Below are 24,847 nucleotides of genomic sequence, written 5' to 3' on the forward strand. Positions count from 1 at the left end.
CCCCCGATCTTTGAAATTACACAAATACAGAAATGACGTAAATTCGTGATGTTAGCCTTTATAATGTAAAAACTTCAATTAAAAAAAAATCAGCAAAAAAAAAAAAAAGACTAATAGGTCTTGTTTTCCGCTTTGGTAGTCTCAGCGAACACGATGCGCCGTTTACTAAATCTCTACGGATAAGTATTTCGAATCATTAAAAATGCTTTGAAGAGAAAGACACGACAAGCCAGCAGGTATAAGAAAACGGAATACTATATTTTGAGTTAGAAAGGTTTTTTTTAACATATAGATAAACACGCAGTTGAAGAAACAGTGACTAATAAGCGCCCAACATGAAGGGGGGTGATATAATATAACTTCATTCTGACTGAAAATACCCAAAATAGCACTTTGCATAAAGTTACATCGCAACAGATCTATCCAGCTGGGCTTTACCCCAACCACTCATTTTGTAGAGAACCTAGCACTTTCGTCAGACGCTTCACACAATATGCATAAAAACACTGAGTCTGTGATCCAGAGAGATAGAGAAAGAAGGAGAAACAGAAACATTTCATATACAGGCATTTCTACACATATATTACAAACTGGGAGGATGATCGCGTCATTAGATATACATAATTCATATAAAATTTTGAAATAAAAATAAAAATCTGTTACAGTCATAACTATTCTTTCACATAACCAGTACCCACATAGGCAGTAACAGAAGTGTAGAAAAAGGTGCTTACGAAAAATGATTGTCTGCAGAACAGAAAAACGATTGCAGCTTGGCTTCGGGGGGTCTGACCAGCACTCGGACTATAGAGAGCAACAAAGGCGACGAAAATTCTCTCATTCCCTCTTCATTGCAGTTCCTTGTAAAAAATATGAATGTAGATTATTATATTCTCAGATATAAAATACATCATGCAATACGGGGGCCTCCATGGAAAACGCTGGATCAGACGTGCTCGTCCTAGAGCTGTTCTGTCACTTCCTTTTCTTCTCGAATCTGTTTTATTTCTGTCAAAAATTGTCATTAAATTGTCTTTTTTTAAAAATGTTTTACATTTCAGGTCCATATTCCTCTGTGAATGCATTACGAGTTTGTCTCTTTCTCTCTCCCTCTCTCTTTTGTATCATACATCACATTCACTGTCGCTGGAGGTTACCGATAGGATGGACGTGGCCGTCTCGGCTCGCTCTGTCATGCTGGACACGCTGGTGGTAGGGCTGGCGGCGGTGGACGGAGATTCCGCCGCGCTGTGAGCAGTGCAGCCCGCCTCCGATAGCGTACAAACCCCACTCTGTCCGACTGACTGATGTTGCAGCCTATGCGGGTCAAACAGCGAAGTAAAAAAGTGGGAGAAAGATAAATAAGAGCAAAATTAGGCAATACTATAGGATAAGAAATCCAAGGGATGTACATATTTACAAAATTACTTGAAATACGTTGCTGTTGAAAAACTATGCAGTCCAGCGTTTTAAAATTATATTTCAAATAATCTTTTTACGAAAATACGTCGGAATAAAATCTTACTTAGAAGTTAGTAAAAACTTCCCAATTCAATCATTAAATTATTAGATTACAATTCGCTTGTCGATTTCAACTAACATGATGCTCACAAACAAAATACACTATTGTAAACAGTTGCACTCCATTGCGCTTTAAAAGTTATCCTTAGTTTCATTGTCAAGCTGATCATGAACGTGTTTCTCGAAAGCTAAAATTTTAAGTGGTCTTGTTTGTTTTCATTATGGAAAGCCACATGCTTAAATTATGTTTCAAGATATGCCTAAATCCCGTGTTTAATATGCACCCTTTCAGTAATTAATATTTATAATGTCAACTGGAAGTGCTTAGAAGGACATGGAAGGTTAGCAAGGCAAATATAATGAGTTTATTTTGGATAAAAATATTGCTAGTCATCAAAGCAAATAATGCCCTGCATTCATTTGAACGCCCGCCAAGTACACATTCTTTGTTTTGCTGAAAAAGTTAATATCATGTTTCTAATATTGAGTAAGTTCCCATTCACTGCTTCAGAAAATAGTATTACCCTGTCAACGGCCTATATTTCTGTCAATTTATCCTGAACAAGGGAGCCGATTGTGTTGCAGTACGTGACAACATACTGATAGGATTTCGCATAACACGCTATAAAATGCTTTGTATTTTTATCTTTCTGAATCAGTTTACCCTTTATTTTTATCTCACTTTAATTGTGTTTATCTTACTTTCGAAAAAGGCAGTCGTTACTTTGTGTATCCATTCACTTTTTAGAAAGTACCGCATTCTTCGGGGAGCTGCAATTTCACATTCTCTTCCAGTTCCACCCTTCCATACCCTAAATTTATTTATTTTTGCACAAAACCAAACAGATGAAGGGCTATTCCTTGTCCAGCAGACGCGACGCGTGTTGTGTTTCTGAATCAGAAGAAACAAATTTATTTTCACGATGCCCTCTCTAAATGTCTGTGTTATGTTTTACTACAAGGACACGGACATGTGTAAAAACATGTTTACGGTGAATTTTATGACTAATTACGATTATCTTATCCAACTACAATGAGCAATATTTTAAACTAAAACCCTCAAGTCTTTATTTTTCGTGAAATCGCATTTGGCTATTGTTGGTATATTTTTGTTGCCAACCCCGAGGTACTAGTGTCGTTGGTTGTCTTACAATTTCTAATTAATTATTGCTCTGAATCATTCGATAACATCTTCCTAAATCAATTAGAAAGTTTCTTTATTGACCAAACTGACTAGAAAAGTTTAGCTTGTGATCCCATTTTGCCCCGGCCTATGAAAAAAGTTGCAAACATTCAGGTACTTAAAAAATAAGGGTTGTCTTCGAGGCTATTTACCGTGATTTACTGAACACTTGCTGTGTCCCTGAAACAGTATTTAAATGTTAATTTGACGCGCTGGGAACAGGGTAACCTGGAAGGAAACAACAAACCTGTTTTTGGCGGCGGCCGCTCTGTCTCTCTGCCTACGGTTTTTAAACCAGTTCCCCACTTGAGTCGGCGTGAGGCCGGTTGCCTGGGCCAGTTCCCTTTTTTTGGAAGGGTTTGGGTATGGGTCCTGCAAGTACCACTCTCGCAACAAGCTGCGGGTCCTCTCTTTGAAACAGTGCGTTTTCTGCTCGCCGTCCCAGATGGTCCGGGGCAAGGGAAACTTCTTGCGGACGCGATACTTATCGACCGGCCCCAGTGGGCGACCCCTCAATTTCTCGGCCTCTTGGTAGTGCGCTTCGAGCCACATCGCCTGCAGCTTGCCGTGCGATTCCTTGGTGAACTTGTGGTTCTCCAGGATGTGGTACAAGTCTCGGAAGTTGCCCGTGTGGAAGGCTACTACCGCCCGGGCTCTGAGGATTGACTCGTGTTTGTTGATTGCCTCGCATGCCCCCGGCGCCACAGGTAAAGACCAGAGGAAACGTCCCAATCTTTCGATGTCTCCCGTTTCCTCCAGCGTCTCACAAACGCTGGCCACTTGCTCCGGAGTGAAATTGATGGTCGGTAGCTGGAACATTGACAACTCTTCTGGAGGCTGGGAGCTGGCTAGGAAGAGGAAAGCGCTCTCGGTTGAGTTTGGCAGGAGAGGCACAGCACTGTACAGCTCTAGCTGCGACCTGAACACCATGGACTGGCCTGATGATTTAAAAAAGCACAAAAACGTGTCAGATGCAACGAAATCGACTAATGTCACACTCCCTCATATTATATCCCCAAAATACTGTGTGGAGCGCCGGTTTTTTTTTCCGCTTTTTCTATTGGGTCTTGGCAGTGTCGTTGTGCCGTCGCCATGGCGACGCTGTCTATCACTGTCAAGCGTGCCAATCAACCAGCGGAACGTAGAGGCATCCACCACTTCGGGGCTGCGCAGGGGTTATCTGAAATACATCTTCACATCGCCCACCTACCTCTCCAAAAGTTCATATGTGAAAGCCTCGCCGCGCACATTTTGCTGAATGGGACGAGTGATTGGAGGGCGAAAATATTACTGCGATCGTTACAATTTTCCTTAAGTCTGGAAGATAGGGGGGAAGCAAATGGGAGAGCCTGTGGTGTTGGTTGGAATAGAGGGCTCCTAAGTGGGACAGTTTACACATGATTTGCACGTAGTTTCATTTCATTCTGCTGGTATGAGCATTTATAGTACTGGGGGATAAAAGAAAAATGAGATCATTAGACCCATCTTTATGTCATGGCTCTATATCTAGAAGGGGGATGTTTTAATCTGCCTTTAGCACCGCGCTTTCCTGGTGCTCGCAACTCCTCTTAATTATTAGCGTAACTGCAAACCCGAAGCCGGGTTTTTTTTTTGATCCTGCAAATAATGATACTGTACATTGAGCATGGATCATTGAAGCTTGTGTAAAGGACTTCGCACAGATAGGGTTATGTGGGAGTCCATGGAACGGATGTGGATATTTCGCAGGTAGAACACGCTGTCGAAGAACAAAAAAAAAGTCATGTTTAATCATTGGCTTGTAGTTGTTGAAATCATGGTTTATGTTTTAAAGCTATTATTCGATCGGTACCAGCGCCAGACGTTCTATTGGTCATCGGTGCAGTCCCACTATATTTTATGATTGGGTATGTTTGCCTTTAAGAAGGGTATAATCAGCATCTTGAGCTGTTGGCTCTTTTGTTTGGTTTCTGTAACTATGGAAGTGTGATTTACAAAGATTTGTACGGGTCATGGATGTCTTTCCAGCCTTACTGTGTATATTTAGACAGGACTTTACTTGGTGTTAAAAAGTGTATATTTTCAATGGGTTCACACACAGTAGCGAACAATACGGACATTGTACCGGATTGTACAACGCGTATTGAAACGCAGCATCCAGACTTCAACTAATCTGCTTTCAATAAAGCTGAAATAATTATCCTAAGCCGCCTTTCTACGGGGGAAAAAATCATTGAGGAATTCAAATCTTTTTTTTAGTTCTCTTCCACATTCCACGGCAGATCGGAGGAAACGAGAGGTGTACGCTAATGGCACGATCTACTTTCCAAACTCAGATGGAAAGGAAAATACGTTGTCTTTTTTTTGTAGGAGGGAAAAAAGGGAACAGAGCGAATTTGCGTTGGACAAAGATAATAACGCTAATGGGTGGTATGGGTATGGTAGTGGACTGCAAACTGTTTGCGCTCCTGTCATCGGGCAATCCGCATGAACTAATTCCAAGTGGCACATGAATAGATCCGGTTGGGAAGGTTGTTCAACTGGAAACAGCGATGCTGTATTACACATTTGCTGCAGATTTCTATTAAAAAGTATCATCAACGCCCATTTAAATACTCTAAATTGTTTCATTCAGCCACAACACAAGAGGATAGGGAGCTCAGAGCAGCATAATGTCTATTTGTGTAATCACTTTAATTCATTGCATCACAAAACAAAAGGGTGGGGAAAGAATGTTTGGCGAAATGTTTCTAAAATGTTGGATTATTATCCCAGCAGATTAACCATGTGAAGTGCGAGAGTAATCCGCATATATTTATTTATTTATTTGCGTGTTTGTTTCAGGCACAAGGGAAGCGCTTTTCCGCTCGCTGAAGGAGAGCGCCTTAAAAAGGCAAAGGTTTCCTTGTACATTGTATCAAGCAGTCTCACGAACGACCGGCAACGCACCTCAACATTAATCAGTGTAAATGGTAGGTGGTATTAATGATTTTTTTTTGTTCTGTGCAACTATGTCAAAAAGTTTTTTAAAAATGTAGAGATTTTTTCTATATATAATGTATACATTTGCAGGTGTTAAGAATAAAAGCAGATAACTACGTGCTTGTCAGAGCCTATCCAGAGACACATTCATAAAGCTACAAGCACATAATTATTCGCCCAATCTTTGTGTGCAGAGTACTGGGTGTAAATCGCCTTTTAATGACGGCAGCTGGCCGCTTCTGTTTGTAGCGGCGACAGTCAATGAACGAGCTTCATTCAAAGCTCTGAGTCCTGTCCAGCTCAAAGTAACTGTAACCTCCCAACTAGAAAGAGACATTAAAGTTTCACAAATATGAAGACATTCTGTAATTAGACCAAGTGACAGACTGGCATCCGAAAAAGGTGATTACTACATCCAGGATTCTCCCCGGAGATACCTTGCAATAATTACCTGTAAGTTTCTATTTAATTGAAATTATTTTAAGTTTTTGTAGCCGTCACTGAGTCCTGTCGGTTTGCACTTCTCATAACATCAAACAGTACAGCATATGACTGAAGTTGAAGAGCCAGTATTGCCAAACTATTAAAACCCGGTTATCATTTAACCTGGAAAGTCCAGCGCTGTTTAATCACCCGTAAAGTTTACAGAAGTGAGGAAGCGGAAGTATGTACTTCAAAATAATGTTGAATCGTTATGTATTTAATAACGTTATAAATAGAATTAGTTCAATCTGTTGGCATAACGTAGAATGATTACGTTATAATGATTAAAAATGAACTTTCTATAGTGTTCTTTTTGTTAAACCAACGTGGGACCGTCGACTTTGGACTTGTTACTAATTTCACGGGGTGGAATTGGTGAATTGATTATTTTTTCTCTTTGGTGTGCCACTGTTGCCGGTCCTGGTGTCGGAAATACAATTAGATGCATTAATTTGGCCTTTGTTCTGTTTGTTTTGTGTTGCTTGTTAAATTTTCAAATTATTTTGTATCCTCCACTACTGTTTCATTTATTCCTTCCTCTTGCATTGACATTGTATCTTTAATGTGGCTGGTTAAATGTGAGCTTCACTGGATCTGTATCCCTTAACGCTATTTTCAATACCAGCTCAGATTCATTTATTGCCTGAACTGTGCCTTTAATCTTCAGGGCTAAAATATATTACTTTTATGATTCATTTTTAGTTTTGCATACATCGTTAATTGTACTGTGTCTGATATGTTGGCACTGGATCATGGAGTAACCATTTTACTTAATTGTATGGCTTCTATTCACTAATAAGCACTTTTTGGTATCGGTGCACTTGTAAAGCTACAGCGTCTGACTTTCATCTGGTTTTATCAAAGATAAAGCAAGGTAGCGTTTGCACTTTCAATCATTCCAATGCAAGTGGTTACAATTCAATGAAAGACAATTGTAATCAGGTGGAAAAAAACATCTACACAGTAATGGAAAATTTAAATTCCGCCTAAAAACAAATTCCAGCACACTTGACATATCACATAGAAAACCATACGACTAATTTGAATGCACAATAAAGTCAAAGACATAAGTTATATGAATTGAAGCTTACATTAATTGAATATTTAAAGATGAAATATTTCGTTTTAATTTAGCATAACACGCAAGTGTGCCGCCTAAATAAACATATTCCATAGTTGCTTGTCCAGTCTTTGTAATCTGAGGCGAAAAGTATTAGAAAGTAAAACTAATAGGTCACGGCAACTCATGGTCGTTAATGGACATTTTTAAAAATATCTGTAATTCAGCCATTTATTAAGAAATATAGAGCATTCTCCCTTCTCAGCCAACTCAACGGCGGTATCATTGCGATTACGATAAGATTCCACCGATTAACCGCTTTACGTTAGGACCTGTGCGTAATAAGTTTCAATTTGTAGACCCGCTCGCGGATCTGGGCTGAAAAGACACCGTTTTAAACCTATTGCTACAGCACGATGCAAAGCCGACTAACCATTTCCCCCCCTCACCAACTACGATCATCACACGAACATTACTTTTATCCGGCCCCATAAACGCAACTCGAATTAAACCAGCATCTGCAGTTCTGTCCTACACACTCAATATAACCAAAGAGACACATAGAGGGGTATTAGATGAAATGTCGCAAAACCTGGTCAATCAGTTCTACAGAGAAGCAAAGGAAAGGGGATGTTTTTCGGGAGACAAGACGATTCCGAAGTTTATGTCCTGGAAGTGTAAAGGGCGCGTCTTCCAGTGATGCAGCGGGAATGTCCAAAAGGTCAGAAATACAGGGACGCAGATATTTCGAGAAAGTTTGTTCTAATAATCGCGATATTTTAAGCAAATATCGGGCCATTTTAATAATCAAGCAGCTGGGGAAGGCTCGCTGTAAACTTTTATTTAAAATATACATTGAAGGCTAAAATGTTTTTAACATTAGAATGCTCTATATTTCTTAATAAATAGCTGAATTACAGATATTTTTAAAAATGCCCATTAATGACCATGAGTTGCCGTGACCTATTAGCTATCAACCTCGGAAATTATATGCAATTTGTGTTGAAAAGGGAAACAGGTTTCAAACGGCACGGTTGCAAATTCTCACTCATTTAGTTGGGGCATTTGCAAATTCTTGTCCATCACTGTTCCCGCGGCCTTCATTACGTGTATATCCTGCAAGGGGCAGAGCGTTACACGTCGTCTGTCCAATCAGGGGATTTGCACGCCTTGTTAGCGATATTTAATGAGGTCGCCCTATAGACAAGAAATAAAGGCGCCTTACCGCCGATTTACCTTATGTCAACTCGTTACTTCTAATGAATTGAACAAAGATGTGAGTCCGAGCCCAGTAAATTTAGAAGCGGTTTTTTTTGTGTGGCGATGGGTGGTGGGGGTGGGGAGAGGGGTGGTGGTGAAGTTATTGGGAGAAGGACAGGGTGAAGGGTGAACGCCGGGCTTCCTGCTACCGGGTTATGTGTGTATGTGTCAAAACGAATTAGTTACATGAATAAAAGCACTGAATCCAGTTCAACACAATATAATATCATATGGTGCTATCATGGCTCATTGGTCAGTCGGCTTGACATTTCAATCTGCTTTAGTCAAAAAAAAGTTGACTTAACTGCCTCCACATAATCGGTCCCTCGAGCGGCTCAAAGCAGATGCCCATCTTGAGTTCTCCCGAATAAAAAACCCTCGATTGCCATGAAATTCAGGTAACCTTTCGATTGCCAATTGCTTGCTTTTGGCGTATGGCATTGTGCTCCCCCCCACCCCCCGCACCCCCCCCCCCCCCCCACTGAGTTAGCACTTAAAAATCAATTAGTCTTTTGAAATCTTAAAGTAAATTATTCGAAACAAATGTATAGCGCTCCCCGAGGGAGAGCGAAGTGAGGATAAAAAGTTTCTTTTAATGTTGTTTTATTCCAAAATGCCGCTGACAGATGATGAAAGAACAATTTACCAAATCAGTTCCCGTTTCACTAGCTGAGCGCCTTCACTAATTTGTGCGTGTGAGAACTACCTCCTTACAGTAAGGAAATAATGCGGCCGGAACTTTTCATGCTGGTGATGATTACTTTATTTGGATTACGGACAGCTTGTTATAGATAAACGGGAGCTACACAATCCCGGCTCAAGAATCACCATCCCCCATGCTATCGAACACTCTACACTATAGACTAATTCTAATCCATTAGCCTAGCCTGCAGCAGATACATTGATTTCCATCGCCTGCATTGCACTCAACAGATGAGTCACTCAAGCGCAAGGTTTTAATGTTAGAGGATTATCGTGCCACTTCACTAAATAATAATATTAATACTAATAAATAAATGAGAAAACAGGATCTCAATTTTGGGAGGCTTTGGCAATACAATGTTCTTTTCCAAAAGATCCATTTGCTAATGTAGTAACATGTTCAAAGTTACAGCGCATGCTTCCGCTGTGGTAGCATAATATATTTTATTTAACCAATAACTGGCATATCCACCCCACATCCGAGACTGATAACCTTACAGGGCTTTTCCATGTTATAGTATAATTTCGGACCAAGGATATTAATCAGACTGGGCATAATTTTCTTTAATTATCAATATCAGTTATTACCCATTTTGCATATTACCGACTATAATGCAAAGAGAGTACTTAGCAATACTGTTATGAATGCATCGCATGTTCCTTTTGACAAACTTTTTCGCAAACTTCGAACTGTACAGCGCCAGATCACAATTCTCCCGTGGAAAGGAAAGGCCGCTGAATAAACCTGAAGTGGTTACCAGTTACTATCTGAATGTGAGCAGAACGATGGCATAATGCTTTATTGTTATTGTTACAGCCATTGTTTGGTTGCATCTGTCATTTAGGAATCCAACTGCCTGTGTGGGACAGTAAACAATTAAAATCGTGTCAACAGTCTCTTCAACTTGTTTTCCGACACATTGGCTGGGGTTTATTCAAAAGTTAGAGAGGACGATATTTGTAGCACAAAAAGGCATATAGAATTAATACCCACTTTAATTTAAAACCCAAAATAAACATATATGAGACTAAGTCAGCTTAGGGAATCTATCCCCTTGGTTGGTGTTCACCGCAGCACCGGTATCAAGCATGACCCATCGTGCACAATATCTGTGTGAAATCTGAAAGGAGAGACATCCTGTAAAAGTAGTGACAGAAATTGAGAATTGGTATCTTCCCCTTCCACTGCGTTTTCCGTCAACTGTTTTAAAGTTAAACAGTGGATGATTGAAACTGCGAGTTTTGTTTACAATAGTTGCCAAGTATTTATATGACGAATTATGACAAGTATCGAACTAATTATATTCCACTTTGTACAACACCTGATAACAATTGCCTGTGGCTTGCCATTGCATTCTTGTGTAAATTACTACTCTACATAGCGACATATTAAAATATTTGAATAAATTGTAGATTTGTCTTCCATTCACACGATGAGACAGATTATTCTTTCCCTCGCTTCTGACTGAACGTTATAGTCAGATATTGTTACAAAGGCTATATGCTATATGCGATATAGTCTTTGCTGCAATAACCAACTTTAATAATCGATAGATTAAATACCAGTTGAATTAGCCGTTGTTTTTAATTGCAGTTAGATTACGCATTTGATTAAATCCAGTAACGGTGGGCGATTTCCAGAGGGAAAGGAAGATTATCTTTACCAGATAATTATTGGGATAGGACCAATTTCACTATGTAAACTTATATTCTAATATATAAGTTATCATTCGTCCAAGATTCAGTGTCACTTAAGCTTGTTTTGTTTTATTCACTGTACAGGATCTGTCAGCATATCGAAGAACAAAGCTTTTCCAATCAGACACAAACGCAATGGGTCACTGGGAAGCCATGCTTAGCATTCATCAGTATTACCACAAGGACATGATAATGTTGGCAACCTATTTTTCAATTTCTTTCATTTCCAATTTTTCATCACAAAACATATTATGACGTAGTTGAAAATAATAATGGTAAATAAGGTACATAGTTGGCTTTATACTGAAATTTTATTGAAAACACACATGCCTCAATTACCTAATAGTGTATGATGCGTGTTAATTATAAAGCTGATGCCGAGTTTCTTTCCGGCATATTAACAACAGTGAGTTGCTACGGGTTTGAACTTTTAGACTGTTGCATGAAGTGGCAAAATGTGCGTGTCTAATTAGTGAGGAAAATAATCAGATTTGTTTTACCCCGTCACTTATTCTCGTATCAATATCAATAATTCCGTTTGCCAATGTCACCAAAATCTTTTCTGTTTAGTATTTGAACTTGATTTTAAGATAACCTTTGACCAGTTCAGTGAGTGGACAGTACCTTAAATCATATTGCTATCATTTCCCTCGTGCATTCGCGGGAGTTATATCAACACATTGGGATGTATACTACAAATTACATGACACCAGTTTATGCAGATGATGCAGATTATGCAGATTAACGGTGATAATATCGCTGAACGCCTTGCTTTTACATAATTGTCAACCGAAGTCAAATTTCAAAAATGGCTTATGAACTGATTTACTAAAAGGTTGTATGTTTATGTCCACACCTTTGCGTACTTTAATTCGTCCCCAATTAGAAAAAGTCAAAAGTCAAGTCAAGAGTGTTTTACTGTCATATGTCCTGAAACGGAACAATTAAATTAGAAACATAGAAAATAGGTGTAGGAGTAGGCCGTTCGGCCCTTCGAGCCAACACCACCATTCAATATGATCAGGGCTGATCATCCAAAATTAGTACCCCGTTCCGGCTTTCCCCCCCATATCCCTTGATTCCCTTAGCCCTAAGAGCTAAATCCAACCCTTCTCATTCTTACTTGTTGCAGCACAACCGATATGTAAACATTGTACTCTGTAAGCATATATATATATATATGTGTGTGTGTGTGTGTGTGTGTGTGTGTGTGTGGTCAATGTGGTTCGGAGTCAAAGTCAATGTAGTTCGGAGCTTATTTGAAGGTTGTATTGTTTAATAGTCTGATGGCTGTAGGGAAGAAGCTGCTCCTGAACCTGGACGGTACGGTTTTGCTTCGACAGACATGTACCAATCTATTTACCCTTTACTACCCCCCTCAACTCCATCCAACGACCCAAACAGTCTTTCCAGGTGAGACAGAGGTTCACCTGCACCTCCTCCAACCTCATCTATTGCATCCGCTGCTCTAGATGTCAACTTCTTTACATCGGCGAAACCAAACGCAGGCTCGGCGATCATTTCGCTCAACACCTTCGCTCAGTCCGCCTTAACCAACCTGATCTCCCGGTGGCTGAGCACGTCAACTCCCCCTCCCACTCCCAGTCTGACCTTTCTGTCATGGGCCTCCTCCAGTGCCATAGTGAGGCCCACCGGAAATTGGAGGAACAGCACCTCATATTTCGCTTGGGCCGCTTGCAGCCCAGCGGTATGAACATTGACTTCTCCAACTTTAGATAGTTCCTCTGTTCCTCTCTTCCCCTCCCCTTCCCAGTTCTCCCTCTATCTTCCTCTCTCCACCTATATCCTTCCTTTGTCCCGCCCCCCTGACATCAGTCTGAAGAAGGGTCTCGACCCGAAACGTCAACTGAGATGCTGCCTGACCTGCTGAGTTACCCCAGCATTTTGTGAATAAATCTATTTACTTTAATCATCTATCTTTCAACTATAACTCCAGCTATGGACTAATTGCATCATACGGAAACCATGACTCAGAAAGTGGTGGTGGTTGGGCGTTGGGGAGGGGGGGGGGGGGGGTATTGCATTTGGTCCATCATGTAGTTCGAGAACTGCCCAATCTGAAGGCAACTTCTGGTGCAAGACCCCTGGTACTACAGGTCATGTTTCCAAGAGCATATTCAAGTTCTCTTCAAATGCTATGAGTGTTTTGGCTTTATCCTCATTTCAGACAATTGCCCACCGGACAGAACCCTCCTTCTAGTACAAAAACATCTTCGTCTTTCCGCTAATACTTCTAGTAATTCCTCGACATCGATGTTTCCAGGCTTTCCATGCATCTGTCTTAAATAATATTGACTTTATCTGGCTCCCTCATAGCTTTTTTGCATCTCAGTTAAGTTTCCCCCAGAATTCCAAATCAACCAATTCCAGCTTTTCTGATAATTACATATTTTCAGTCCTCTCAATATATTCTCCACACTTCTTCCCTGTAGCGTGGTAACCAGAAATGTATACGGACACCAGATTCAGTTGTATATAGCTGTAGCATTACGTCTCTGCATGTATTATATAGGTCGGCTTATAAAAATAAACATCCAGCATGCCCCTTTAACTACATTAATGGCCTGACCTGCTACGGACGTGTGGACATAAATGTCGAGGTCGGTTTGCCCCTACAATTTACTCAATATTCTTCCGGTTATTGGCAATTTTCGTGCATCTCCGCCATTTCGGGTATCACTCTTCATTAAGATAGACACAAAAAGCTGGAGTAACTCAGCGGGACAGGCAGCATCTCTGGAGAGAAAGAATAGGTGACGTTTCGGGTCGAGACCCTTGAAGAGTCTCGACCCGAAACGTCACCCATTCCTTCTCTCCAGAGATGCTGTCTGTCCCGCTGAGTTACTCCAGCATTTCGTGTCCATCTTCGGTTTAAACCAGCATCTGCAGTTCCTTCTTACACATCTCTCTTGATTAAAATTTACTTGTTATTTTCTACTGTAAGCCAAAGTTGTTTATTAACCAAACAAAAATCCCAATTAATAGTCATTATCGACATTTATTATCTCACCTTTCATAGATTCACATACAATATACATTATTGAAATGGAAACATAGCTCAGCCGGTCTGCAGCTGTAATTACATTTGTATGACTTTATCTGACACTTCTATTTGATCTAATGCTTGGCAGTGTCTAGCTTTCGCTCATGTACTTTGCTGGCTTTCTTTTAAAACATGCAAATTGTTTATCTTAACCAAATGCTTCGATAGCAAGTTCCCACTCTAACTATTCTATGAGAAAAAAAATCAATTTAGCATTAGATGAGTTACGAACCAGTTTCCTTTCAACGACCAATGCTTAGGACTCCATGCCACTGCGAGAATGCTCCTTCCATTTGCCTCTTAGAATTTACTTACAGGAATTCACGGATCTTTATTAGCTAATTTCCAATTATGTTTTTCTGAAACTCTGATCACTAATTTGCTGCATCTCTTACAAATCTATTTTGTGTTTTTCTGAATGCGTCCAAGTCCTTCTTTTACGTGGACCTATGCAGGTGCAACCTGGCGAGAAACCTATGCACGGAAGTTCAGTAATTTTGTATTCTCTTTGATGGAAATAAATTCCGCAGCTTGTTTGCATTTTTCATCCCTTTGCCGATCTGCGTAGTGGTTTCTAATGTTAAAAAAAAACAAACAGATATTCATTCCTAATTCTTTCGAATTTAGTTTCTTATGTTCTAAAGTCTGGACCGTGCTTCTATCAAGCATCAACCTCATATTTGTCGATGTTAAAGTTCATCGCCAATTTATATACCCAGTCTTTAAGATTTATAATTCACAGTATTCCTACGCCCAAATGGAGCAACAAGGCACGAAAAACTGCAGATGCTGGAATCTTGAGCTGAAAATAGTGAAAGGCTTGAATAGAGTGGATGGGGAGATGATGTATCCACTAGTGGGCGAGTCTCGGTCTGAGGCCATAGTCTTAGAATTAAAGGACGTTCTTTTAGGAAGGAGATGAGGAGGGATTTATTTAGTCAGAGTGTGGCGAATCTATGGAATTATTGGCCACAGAAGGCTGTGGATGAAAAGTCTGTGAATATATTTATGGCCGTGATGGATAGTTTCTTGATTAGTACGGGTGTCATAGATTATGGGGTGAAAGCAGGAGAATGGGATTAGGAGGATATAGATCAGCCATGGTTGAATGACGGAGTAAACTTGATGGGCCGAATGGCTTCATTCTATTCCTATCACTTATGATCTTAGGATCTTACTTGTGATCTTAAAACGTGCTTGGGGAATTCAGCGCGTAGGGCACATCTGTTTGTGTGTGTGTGAGGGGGGAAAGGCAGTTGGGACGCTTCTTGAGACAATTTGGGGCAAGGGAGCACTAGAATACCGAGATGGAGTTGTGGCAAAGCCTGGAAAGTGGTAGACAGATAGATGGAGGAGGCAATTGCCAGATGATGGAGTGAGTGACAGAGACTAGAGGTGAAAAGAAGGCAAAAGGCTGTCATATAAGGAGAGAAGATGCGTGAAATGCAAAACTGGAGGGAGAAGTGTGGGTATGGAACAGGAGAGGGGGGAAATGGGAGATAAATGAGAAACATAATACTCGGGAATGGGAGATGAGCTTACTTGAGGAGGGGAATTGAGCAGGATGACTGAGGTGGTTGGAAATGGTGGGAGAAATGTCTGCACAGCAGGATGGGGCTGTCGGACCTGAAATTGGAGAATTCAATGTTCATACCGTTGGGTTGCAAACTATCCAAGCGGAATATGAGGTTCTCCAATGATACAGTGCTCAGGCGTTAGGTAGTGGGTTCAATTGCTGTTAGTGCAATTAGGTCCCATAATATGGCGATCAAAGATTTGCAACAACTCATGTTGCACAAACATAAACTTAACATGAAAATGCGTAGACCTATTCGCTCCAGTGCGTAATATTGGTTGTGTTCTGGCGTCAGAAAGTGCGCTGCAGTAATAGCTGATTTTTGCATCATTGACGCCAATTGTTCAGCAATGCAATTCAAGACTTCTTTCTGAGTTTTATAATTGATACATTCTCCTTGCGTCTGCCGCCATTCTGATGGTCCGCTTTGGTTTTACATAGGGCAGCCTAACTTTAGTTCCGTATATTAACCCAAATTTTCAAATGTAGTACTCTCCCACTCTTTAGCTTGCAAGTATTTTGTAATAAACTAGTTCACGCGAAGTCGTGGGCCAACGGTGGAACCTCCCAATGAATGTGGTTTACTGCGAAACACACGGAATCAATCAGCAATTTAGCTTGTTTATAGATCATTTACTTTATTATGAGTAAATGAAGAAGTTATACATTGCTAGATTTAACATTTTGAGGTCAAACGTATAGTTTTAAATAGTATGAGTTCGCTTTCAGGTAGGCCATCTATTAATGATACACGTAAAGCACAGATTAAATAAAGTCACCGGTTTTCCATGTGATGCCATATTTATGTGAAATTACTTTTGCAAATAGTACTCCAATTGTGATTATAGGGCACGAGAACAATAGAACAGTATAGATCAGGAACACCATGTTTAGTTTAGTTTAGAGATACAACGCGGAAACAGGCCCTGCGGCCCACCGAACCCGCGCCGACCAGCGATCCCCGCAATTTCACACTATCCTAACACACTCGGGACAATTTTTCCATTTACCAAGCCGATTAACCTACAAACCTGTACGTCTTTAGAGTGTGGGAGGAAACCGAAGATCTCGGAGAAAACCGACGCGGTCACGGGGAGAACGTATTCCAGACAGACAGCACCCACAGTCGGGATCGAACCCGGGTCTCCGGTGCTGCAAGCGCTGTAAGGCAGCAACTGTACCGCTGCGCCACCGTTCAAGCATGGGGTTACTTGGGTTACTTTAAATGACGCCCATTTAAATTAACCCCATCTTCCTGCACCAGTCCCTACCTGTTCACGTGTGTTTTTAAATGCTTCTTCAATTGTATCTGCGATGGTATCTGCTTCTACCACTTCCGCTGGCCGCGAATTCCAGGGATCCACCAGCCTAGCCTCTGTGTAAAAAAATCTGCCTCCTAAATCTCTTCTGAACTTTTCCCTTCTCATGTTAAATCTATGCCTCCTACTATGTGCTATTTCCATTCTGGGAGCAAGACTCTGACCACCTACACTATCGATGCCTCTCATAATTTTATATAGTTCCATCATGTCGCCCCTAAGCATCCGACGCTCCAGAGACAATAAACCTAATTTGTCCAAGTTCCCCTTATTGCTAATACTCTCCAGTCCAGGCAAAATCTTGTTAAGGCGCTTACCAAGCCTCCAAATACTTCTTGTAAGGCAGCGATGGGAATGAGCACTATGCTCAAAATATTGGGGAATGAGATTTGTACAACTGTAGTTCGACATGCCAACAGTTTGTGCTCAATGTCCCGACCAAAGAAATCAAGCATGTCTTAGCCTTCGTTATTAATTGTGTTGCAATGGTTGTGATTTTGCACTGAACACTTCAGCACTAATCCCTTCCCACCCCCCCCCCCCCCCCAACCCTCCCTCGCCCCCAAAACTTCATATCTTTAAATCATATGTGTGCTTTAGCTTAAAGCACGGCCAATCTTTTAAATCAAAATCGTTTCCAAATGCACATTCTTTTGATTACAAAGGGATATGATTGAGCATAGAGCACGTAGGGTACTATATGTTCACTAATATAGTATCACTTTTTCGTGTGTTAACATTTTAATGACAGAAGCATAGAAAAGAATCCCCCCCCCCCGACAGATATGAACATGATTATGCTATTAATGCACACAATGGTTGAATGGGTGGACAGACAGACAGACAAACAGACAGACAGACGGAAAAATATAGAGAAAGACAGATAGTTAGATAGATCGATAGATAGATAGATGGATGGATGGATGTATAAGCAAATAACTGCAGATGCTGGTACAAATCGATTTATTCACAAAATGCTGGAGTAACTCAGCAGGTCAGGCAGCATCTCGGGAGAGAAGGAATGGGTGACGTTTCGGGTCGAGACCCTTCTTCAGACTGGATGGATGGATGGATGGATGGATGGATGGATGGATGGATAGATAGATAGATAGATAAATAGATAGATAGATAGATAGATAGATAGATAGATAGATAGATAGATAGATAGATAGATAGATAGATAGATAGATAGATAGATAGATAGATAGATAGATAGATAGATAGATAGATAGATAGATAGATAAAAAAAAGACAGACAGACAGACAGGCAGGCAGACAGACAGACAGACAGACAGACAGACAGACAGACAGACAGACAGACAGACAGACCATTCATATAAATATTTTATTCGTGGCGAAACAATCCTCCACAATAGAGATAGATAGGGTGGAGAGTTTGTCGTTTGCATAACGTCCGACTTGTTTTTCACATGCTTTTAGAACTAAATTTGGGTAATCCACTAAAAATCACCTCTTCTCTCCAGATATGTCCATGGCATTAATCCAAGACGACTGTAGTCTCTAATTTATATTTGGACCGATCGTGTACGCACTTGTATCAACCGCAATATATTTACCGTAATGGATTACTACCTACGGCGACTTACTTCGTGACTACGCTGGCGAATGGGTTCGGGTTGAAGAGAATGGCATTGCAGAAGGTTGCCATTATTTGTTTTAGTTTTTATTGGCAGCGTCAGATGATTGCGTCACGCCTTCTGCTACTATGATGTATGATTCATGGAAGCATGCGCCATACCTTATGGAATGTGACGTGGGCTCGCAGTTCTATTTTAAATGCATGATCTATGTAATTGCCCCATTCATGCCTGGCTCGGTTAGATGCACATCCCTACCTCTGCTGTAAAGACATTCCTGTTTTTACAATGAATATAATCCAATGTCCTCGAGGCACAATACGCCTTCCACTACCAATAAAAACAATCTTAATAAATTGTAACATTATTGTCCGTCGCCATCTCCTCTGGACTATTCGTTTGTCCATCCTCCATGCGAATTAAATGGCTAGAGCTGATAAACCTCAGTAGGTCTTTATTTCATCTGCACTTGGAATCGTTGAGGAAAGATTCCACTTTCTTCCCTTTCAGAAGGAAACGTCTCAGACCACGCATGAGATTTGTAGACACAAAATGCATCAAGGGATATGGAGATAGAGCAAGAATATAATATTGAGGTAGACGAAGGTAGACACAAAATGTTGGAGTAACTCAGGCAGCATCTCTGGAGAGAAGGAATAGGTGACGTTTCGGGTCGAGACCCTTCTTCAGACTCCGTTTTGGGTCGAGACCGTTCTTTCCTACACATTGAGATAGATGATCCGCTCAAGCGGCACAGCATCGAAGGGCCGAATTACTTTCTCCTGCTCCTGTTTTTGATGTTTTTATATTTCTGAAACAGCTATAACATTATAGTGGGAATAAAGTATTCAAGTATGAACAAATAACTCGCACGTGTTGTAGTAATTGTTAACGGAAATAAACTGTCCATACTAACTCTTTGTCATTTCGGTTGTTTATTGGCAGCATATCTGTTTGGAATAATTAAACAAGGCCCTCTGTGTTCATTTAAAGTTATAGAGCTATAGGGCACGGAAACAGGCCATTCGCCCACTTGTCCATGTTATAATTAAGCCTCCACCAACAGAAAAGAGGAAAAAAACTTATTTGCATTGTGCCTTTCTTCTTCTCGGGACCTTACAACCATGCAAGTATTTTTGGTTGTTGTTGTAAAGAAAAATCCAATTAATTAACACAATCCATCTTATAGGCACATAAACACTGTTGAATGACAAAAAAACAAACATGCAGGAGTAGTATCACAAAGCAACACGAGGAATGATATGCGTCAAACAATGATCATGTACATTTATAATTTTTGGGGATAAATAGTTTAGCATACAGCCCTCCAAATGATATAAATTCTCAGAAAAATAAATATACAGAAACAGTCAGAGCAAAACAACGCCCTCCGATATTAAAACATTCACAAAACGACCACATGCAAAGATTATTTACACAAGCTTATACACAAGATTATTCACAGACGTGCAGTTAAAGATAGTTGCGCAGAAGTAAATGACGTGTAGAAACCAATGTAATGTAAAGATTAAAGGCAAGCCGGCACAGGCCAAGTAGACGAACGGCCTCTTTCAGCGCTTTCTGATCCTGATCAACAAAGAAACGCAAACAAAACGTACAATTTAATCAGAATAAATGCACGCAAACGGAACACATAGTGTTTAAGTTATATTCATACGCGCAATATATTTACATGTAAAGTGCAGTCACTCTGGAAGGAAGAGGTTATGTGGAATATTTACACACGGCTGACTGTGATGAGGTGAAACGTCTTATCAGAAATAGCGGGTGGAATGATAATCCAAAATATCCTGTGAAGGAAGATTAGAAAATATATTTGGAATGGTAATATATAAAAGGCTAAAGGTAAAGGGAATGGAAATAATGTGCCGCTTCAGAGTAGAGGCAAGGACATTGGATGACAGTTTGGCTTCTTTAATAAAAACTCGGTAGGAAAGTAGAAAATACACACAGAGTAATGATCAGAACGCAACAAACACAATGCACATGGAACACAACACTCAATCGTATAGTAATCATATACATGATTATTGAATAGTGTCCTGCTAAATACAACAAATAACAGACATCAAACAAGAACAAGGCACATGCTTCAAACACAAACACAACCAAGATAACACAGATCTCTAAACTGCTATCAGTTTTGAAGTCAACCAACCGTTAATAATCAGATCTATTAGTCCTCCTAATATTCTAATTAATGTTAACTACTAACCTTGAAATCTATCGCAATCGCTTTCTAAACGTGGCACAGAGCATCACTCCCTGTCATAAGTTATTGTTGGGAATATATTTAACTCTTAGAAATTACCGGTTTTAGTGAATCATGCAAACCACACTTTCAATAGCCTGGTAAACCCATGATGGCATTTACTCGCGTAATTATGCTGGAAGATTTATGTTACAGTTTCCCATGCTAGCTTGGATTAGAACTATCCGAGTAATTATACACAGTTACGCAGAAGCAAATGACGTGTATGAATGATACATTAATATTATAGAATTGCAATTAAACTAATGGTCGGATACCGCGGAGAAGTGAGCACACCTGGACTCCACACTACAGTATTACACATTATATCATTGGTTTCAGTCCAAACAGCTACCTGCATCTGAGACGTTTTCACATGTTGTTTTGGCACGAGATGGATATTACACGACGACTTTTGAAATTCAACATACCGATTTTACCTTTCGTGCTCCTGCTCCTCGCATTTAAAGTAATTTTGGATGGTGAGAGTTGAGGGGTGACGAATGGATCGGGGCAAATATTTTCCCAATGGAAGTGCATTGCGGCTTTTTAGTAACAGTTGTGATATGTCAATTCAAAAGCTGTCGTTTCGTACAATAATCGACTAGGATTTTATTAATGTTGATCGCGGAAGTGAATACCTGTACCGTTAATCGCAATTGCATTTTAAGCGCGAGTAGCGATGCATTGCCACGGCCTACTTGCTACCGAGTACCCGTTTCGTAACCGTTGATACTGTAGAATTGAACTTCCTTTCCTTGAAGTTTGGGTTCAACAGGAAAGATATGCTGTCTCTTCCCTATAGAGGTCGCTGTCCTTACCGCGGGAGTTCTGTAGCCCCGTCTCCTCAAAACACCAACCCCCTACCCTCCACCCCACACCCCCCACCCCCATAACAAAACACCTGTAAATTATGCTCCATTCCAGTGTTTACCACTAAAGTTAGTCAAATTTAATATCAGCAGGGAGCAGCAAATATGAGCAGCAAAAAGTGATGGAAGCTCCGAGTAAACTTGAATTGATGGATTTTGGATTATTTAAGGAATCACATCCATCAATGAAATTACAATTTTAACCAAAGGCGGCTCTCCTTATGTCGAATTAATGATATTTGAAGGTTTGAAGTTTTGATGCTTTTCACCACCTTTCAACAATAATTTACCACAGGTCACCAACGGCGAATAATCTAGCACAGGCATAAATAATCGTGGAGATATTTAAAACATAACCATGGACAGGGGATAAAGGCACACATAAAGTGACATAAAATAAACAATCACCTTTGTGAGTACCATCGATCATGATCTATTTCAGTTGATAGACGTTCCTAATCTCGGAGAAAGCTGAAAGCTCGGGAAGAAGGAATAATATGATGATAAAAGCCTAAACTTACTGTCGTGTCGTACGATATTCTTTTATATTTAAAGATGTTCCAAGGATGTAAATTTCTGCGACAATTATAAGTTCAGTTTGTAGAGTTCAATTCTATTTTACTGTCGTTAAACAGTTTGATTCCATATTGTTATTTGTGTAAAATGCCTAATTTATACATAATTCACCTGCACAGTATTGAGCAATGTATAAAATGCTTCACATTTCCCAAATTCGCAAACAAGATAAAGAAACGAGAACAGTAGGACTGATCCAACGAAGCGGCCATTCTAGGAGTTGAACAAGTGATGCGATCGCTCTTAAAATCTTCAGCTACCAACTTATTTCATATTTAAGCCAAACGAAGTTATTATCTCAGATATGTTTTAACATTTTTTGTTCTAAATAATTCATTCTCTTGTTATACATGATATGCCGTTTGTTACACAACAGCGAGTTTAGATGAGAGTGTCGACTATTGTCCGTTGAGTTAATTCATTCTTTCCCTCTTCCTTTCTGACTTCCGTGCTCTTAAACACAGAAACCCACAGTGTGTAAACCCACATTTTGCCTTGCCCTAACTTTCCCTTGTTTGTCCTATTTCTTTCTTTTCCTGCTGTTTTCTCTTTTCACATACGTGCTTGCATTGTTTTCCGATGGCAGTTTTGTTCTTCAGCTTACACGCCATCTGATTTATCTTTCACACACGCAACCGTATTCACACCTCTCCCCTTCCTCAATCTTACCTACACACTGCCAATGCTCACATGCTCGTGTGTCTCGTTCCTTTCCTCAGACTAAGTTTTCCTTCACATGCTGGCTCATCAGCTGCCTCCCTCGCGTTGCATTGTATCTGCCTCGTTTAAAAATGCATTCGAGGCAAAAAAATACATTAGGAAAGTAGGAAAAACGAATAACAGTGACTTTGTGGAAGGTGCTATATGGAATTCACCGACTTACAGCGCACTTGATAACGCGCGAAGATCACAGAACTCTTAAAAGAGCCCCCCCCCCCCAAAAAGACGCCCCATATGTCCAACTGCTTATTATCTTAATGTTTATACTTTACAAAACGTTAATCAGTATTACGCTGTGCTGTAAAGAATCAAAAATCCCCACCGCTGTCTTACTTCAAACTACAAGAATCTAGAATGCACGTGGCTTTTTTTAGATCCCTACCGTTAATTAAATTGTATCATTGATTTTAATGGAAAGCTACATTGCATTCGATTCTAAACCAGCCTTCATTATTGTCCGTCAATTGTTTAATGAGTTTGTCAACGAATGTCTTAGAAATACAATTATCCATAATTTCTTAATAAAAGATAGCCGTCAAGTATTGAAGTATTCCAAACTGCACACAGATGGGCGAACGCGATGGCATTCCGCAGTTGTATTGTTCCAATTGTGGCCGATCTGACCTACAAAAAATCATCCATGCTATAGATAAACTACCCGAGATAATCTTTAGGTTATTCATGGAAAATGAACATGGCGCAAACTGAGCAACAGGTTACACTTTGCTGAAAATGTTGATATGAACCCATACCAATTGAACCTCATTAATAGCTATGTTTACTTTTGTTAAATCGACGAATCTGTCCTTTGAGAACTGCTCAAGAAAGAATAACATACTAGGAGAATAATAGGACAATGCAAGTTGTGCCTTGAATATGTAAAGTTAATTCGGCTGGGTAAATGTAAAAAAAAATAAAAAATTGTCCCTAGTGGGTGTAGGATAGTGTTAATGTACGGGGATCGTTGGGCGGCACGGACTTGGTGGGCCGAAAAGGCCTGTTTCCGGCTGTATATATATGATATGATGATGATGATAAGCGAATGACACTCACTCGCCAAACTGATAAGTTCAGCTATTTGTTATCTATTTTTGCAAAAAAAGAAGCACAGATGTGTTATCCAGATTATATTGTATTGCGACAGCCCATGGTGTGGTTTCTAACAGACTGTTATTGAATACGGTACTGGCGTGATTCTGTTTTACATTGATAGGCTACTCTTCCAGTATGGACTTAGTCAACTTGGACTTGTTAATAGCGTAAGTGCAATCTTTGTGGAAAAGTCTTCCCTCTGCATTACTTCATTCTAAGTATTAGCAATGGGGTTTAACTATATGCGTTGATAAATGGAATAGAAATATACACTGTGACAATCATACAGTAACCGAGGAGACAAACACACATAAATATAGGCATGTATGCGCACACATAACACACAAAACACCCTCCCAACACACACACACACACGCACACGCGCGCGAGCACACACAAACGCATGTACAAATAAACACACACGTGGGCACTAACACCCACGCCACTGCCTGCATATATTTAGAAATTTATATCTTTAGTCTGACGAAGGGTCCCGACCCGAGACGTCACCTATCAATCTGAAGAAAGGCCCTGACCCGAAACCTCACCAATCCGCGTTATCCATTGATGCTGTCTGACCCGCTGAGTTACTCCATAACGTTCTGGCTTTCTTTTATATATTTAGATGCTGAGACTCAAATAGTAGAGCACTGACGCCCAAACTCGTACAAACACACACACACACACACACACACACACACTCACACACACACACACACACACACACACACACACACACACACACAAATACACACATGCACACTCAGACAGTGGTACACGCAAATGATCAAACGCTGAAGGCATATTCAGGTATACAGATAGACAAATGCTGACACTCAAGCGCACATACAGGCACTTACATAAAGATACACAAACGCACACACACACAC

General features: G+C 40.3%; 1 protein-coding gene and 1 long non-coding RNA gene across 5 annotated transcripts in view; one reads left to right on the forward strand and one right to left on the reverse strand.

Moving 5' to 3' along the window:
- Positions 1-265: 265 nt before the first annotated feature.
- On the reverse strand, positions 266-3,699 carry six3a (SIX homeobox 3a). Its single transcript, XM_078405832.1, has 2 exons — positions 2,952-3,699; positions 266-1,317 (listed from the first exon to the last, which is right to left on the reverse strand). Exons 1-2 carry the CDS (start codon positions 3,632-3,634, stop codon positions 1,125-1,127), a joined length of 876 nt encoding a protein of 291 aa, XP_078261958.1. The 5' UTR covers positions 3,635-3,699; the 3' UTR covers positions 266-1,124.
- Positions 3,700-3,935: 236 nt separating this feature from the next.
- LOC144596558 (uncharacterized) overlaps positions 3,936-24,847 on the forward strand; it is a 68,828-nt gene continuing 47,916 nt past the window's right edge. For all 4 annotated transcript variants that reach the window (XR_013547628.1, XR_013547629.1, XR_013547630.1 and 1 more), the window contains exons 1-3: positions 3,936-4,432; positions 4,518-4,590; positions 5,528-5,655. This is a non-coding gene — a long non-coding RNA (uncharacterized LOC144596558). The remainder of the gene's footprint in view (positions 4,433-4,517; positions 4,591-5,527; positions 5,656-24,847) is intronic.

This window comes from Rhinoraja longicauda, chromosome 9 (assembly GCF_053455715.1).
Source record: "Rhinoraja longicauda isolate Sanriku21f chromosome 9, sRhiLon1.1, whole genome shotgun sequence".
Classification (NCBI taxonomy): domain Eukaryota; kingdom Metazoa; phylum Chordata; class Chondrichthyes; order Rajiformes; family Arhynchobatidae; genus Rhinoraja; species Rhinoraja longicauda.

What these genes read in the sequence shown, in the direction of transcription:
- six3a (XM_078405832.1), bottom strand. Translation starts at nt 3,634, where the DNA reads ATGGTGTTCAGGTCGCAGCTAGAGCTGTACAGTGCTGTGCCTCTCCTG. An exon ending in GCGGCCGCCGCCAAAAACAG is followed by an intron (nt 1,318 to 2,951) that starts GTTTGTTGTTTC and finishes TGACCCGCATAG; the next exon opens with GCTGCAACATCAGTCAGTCG.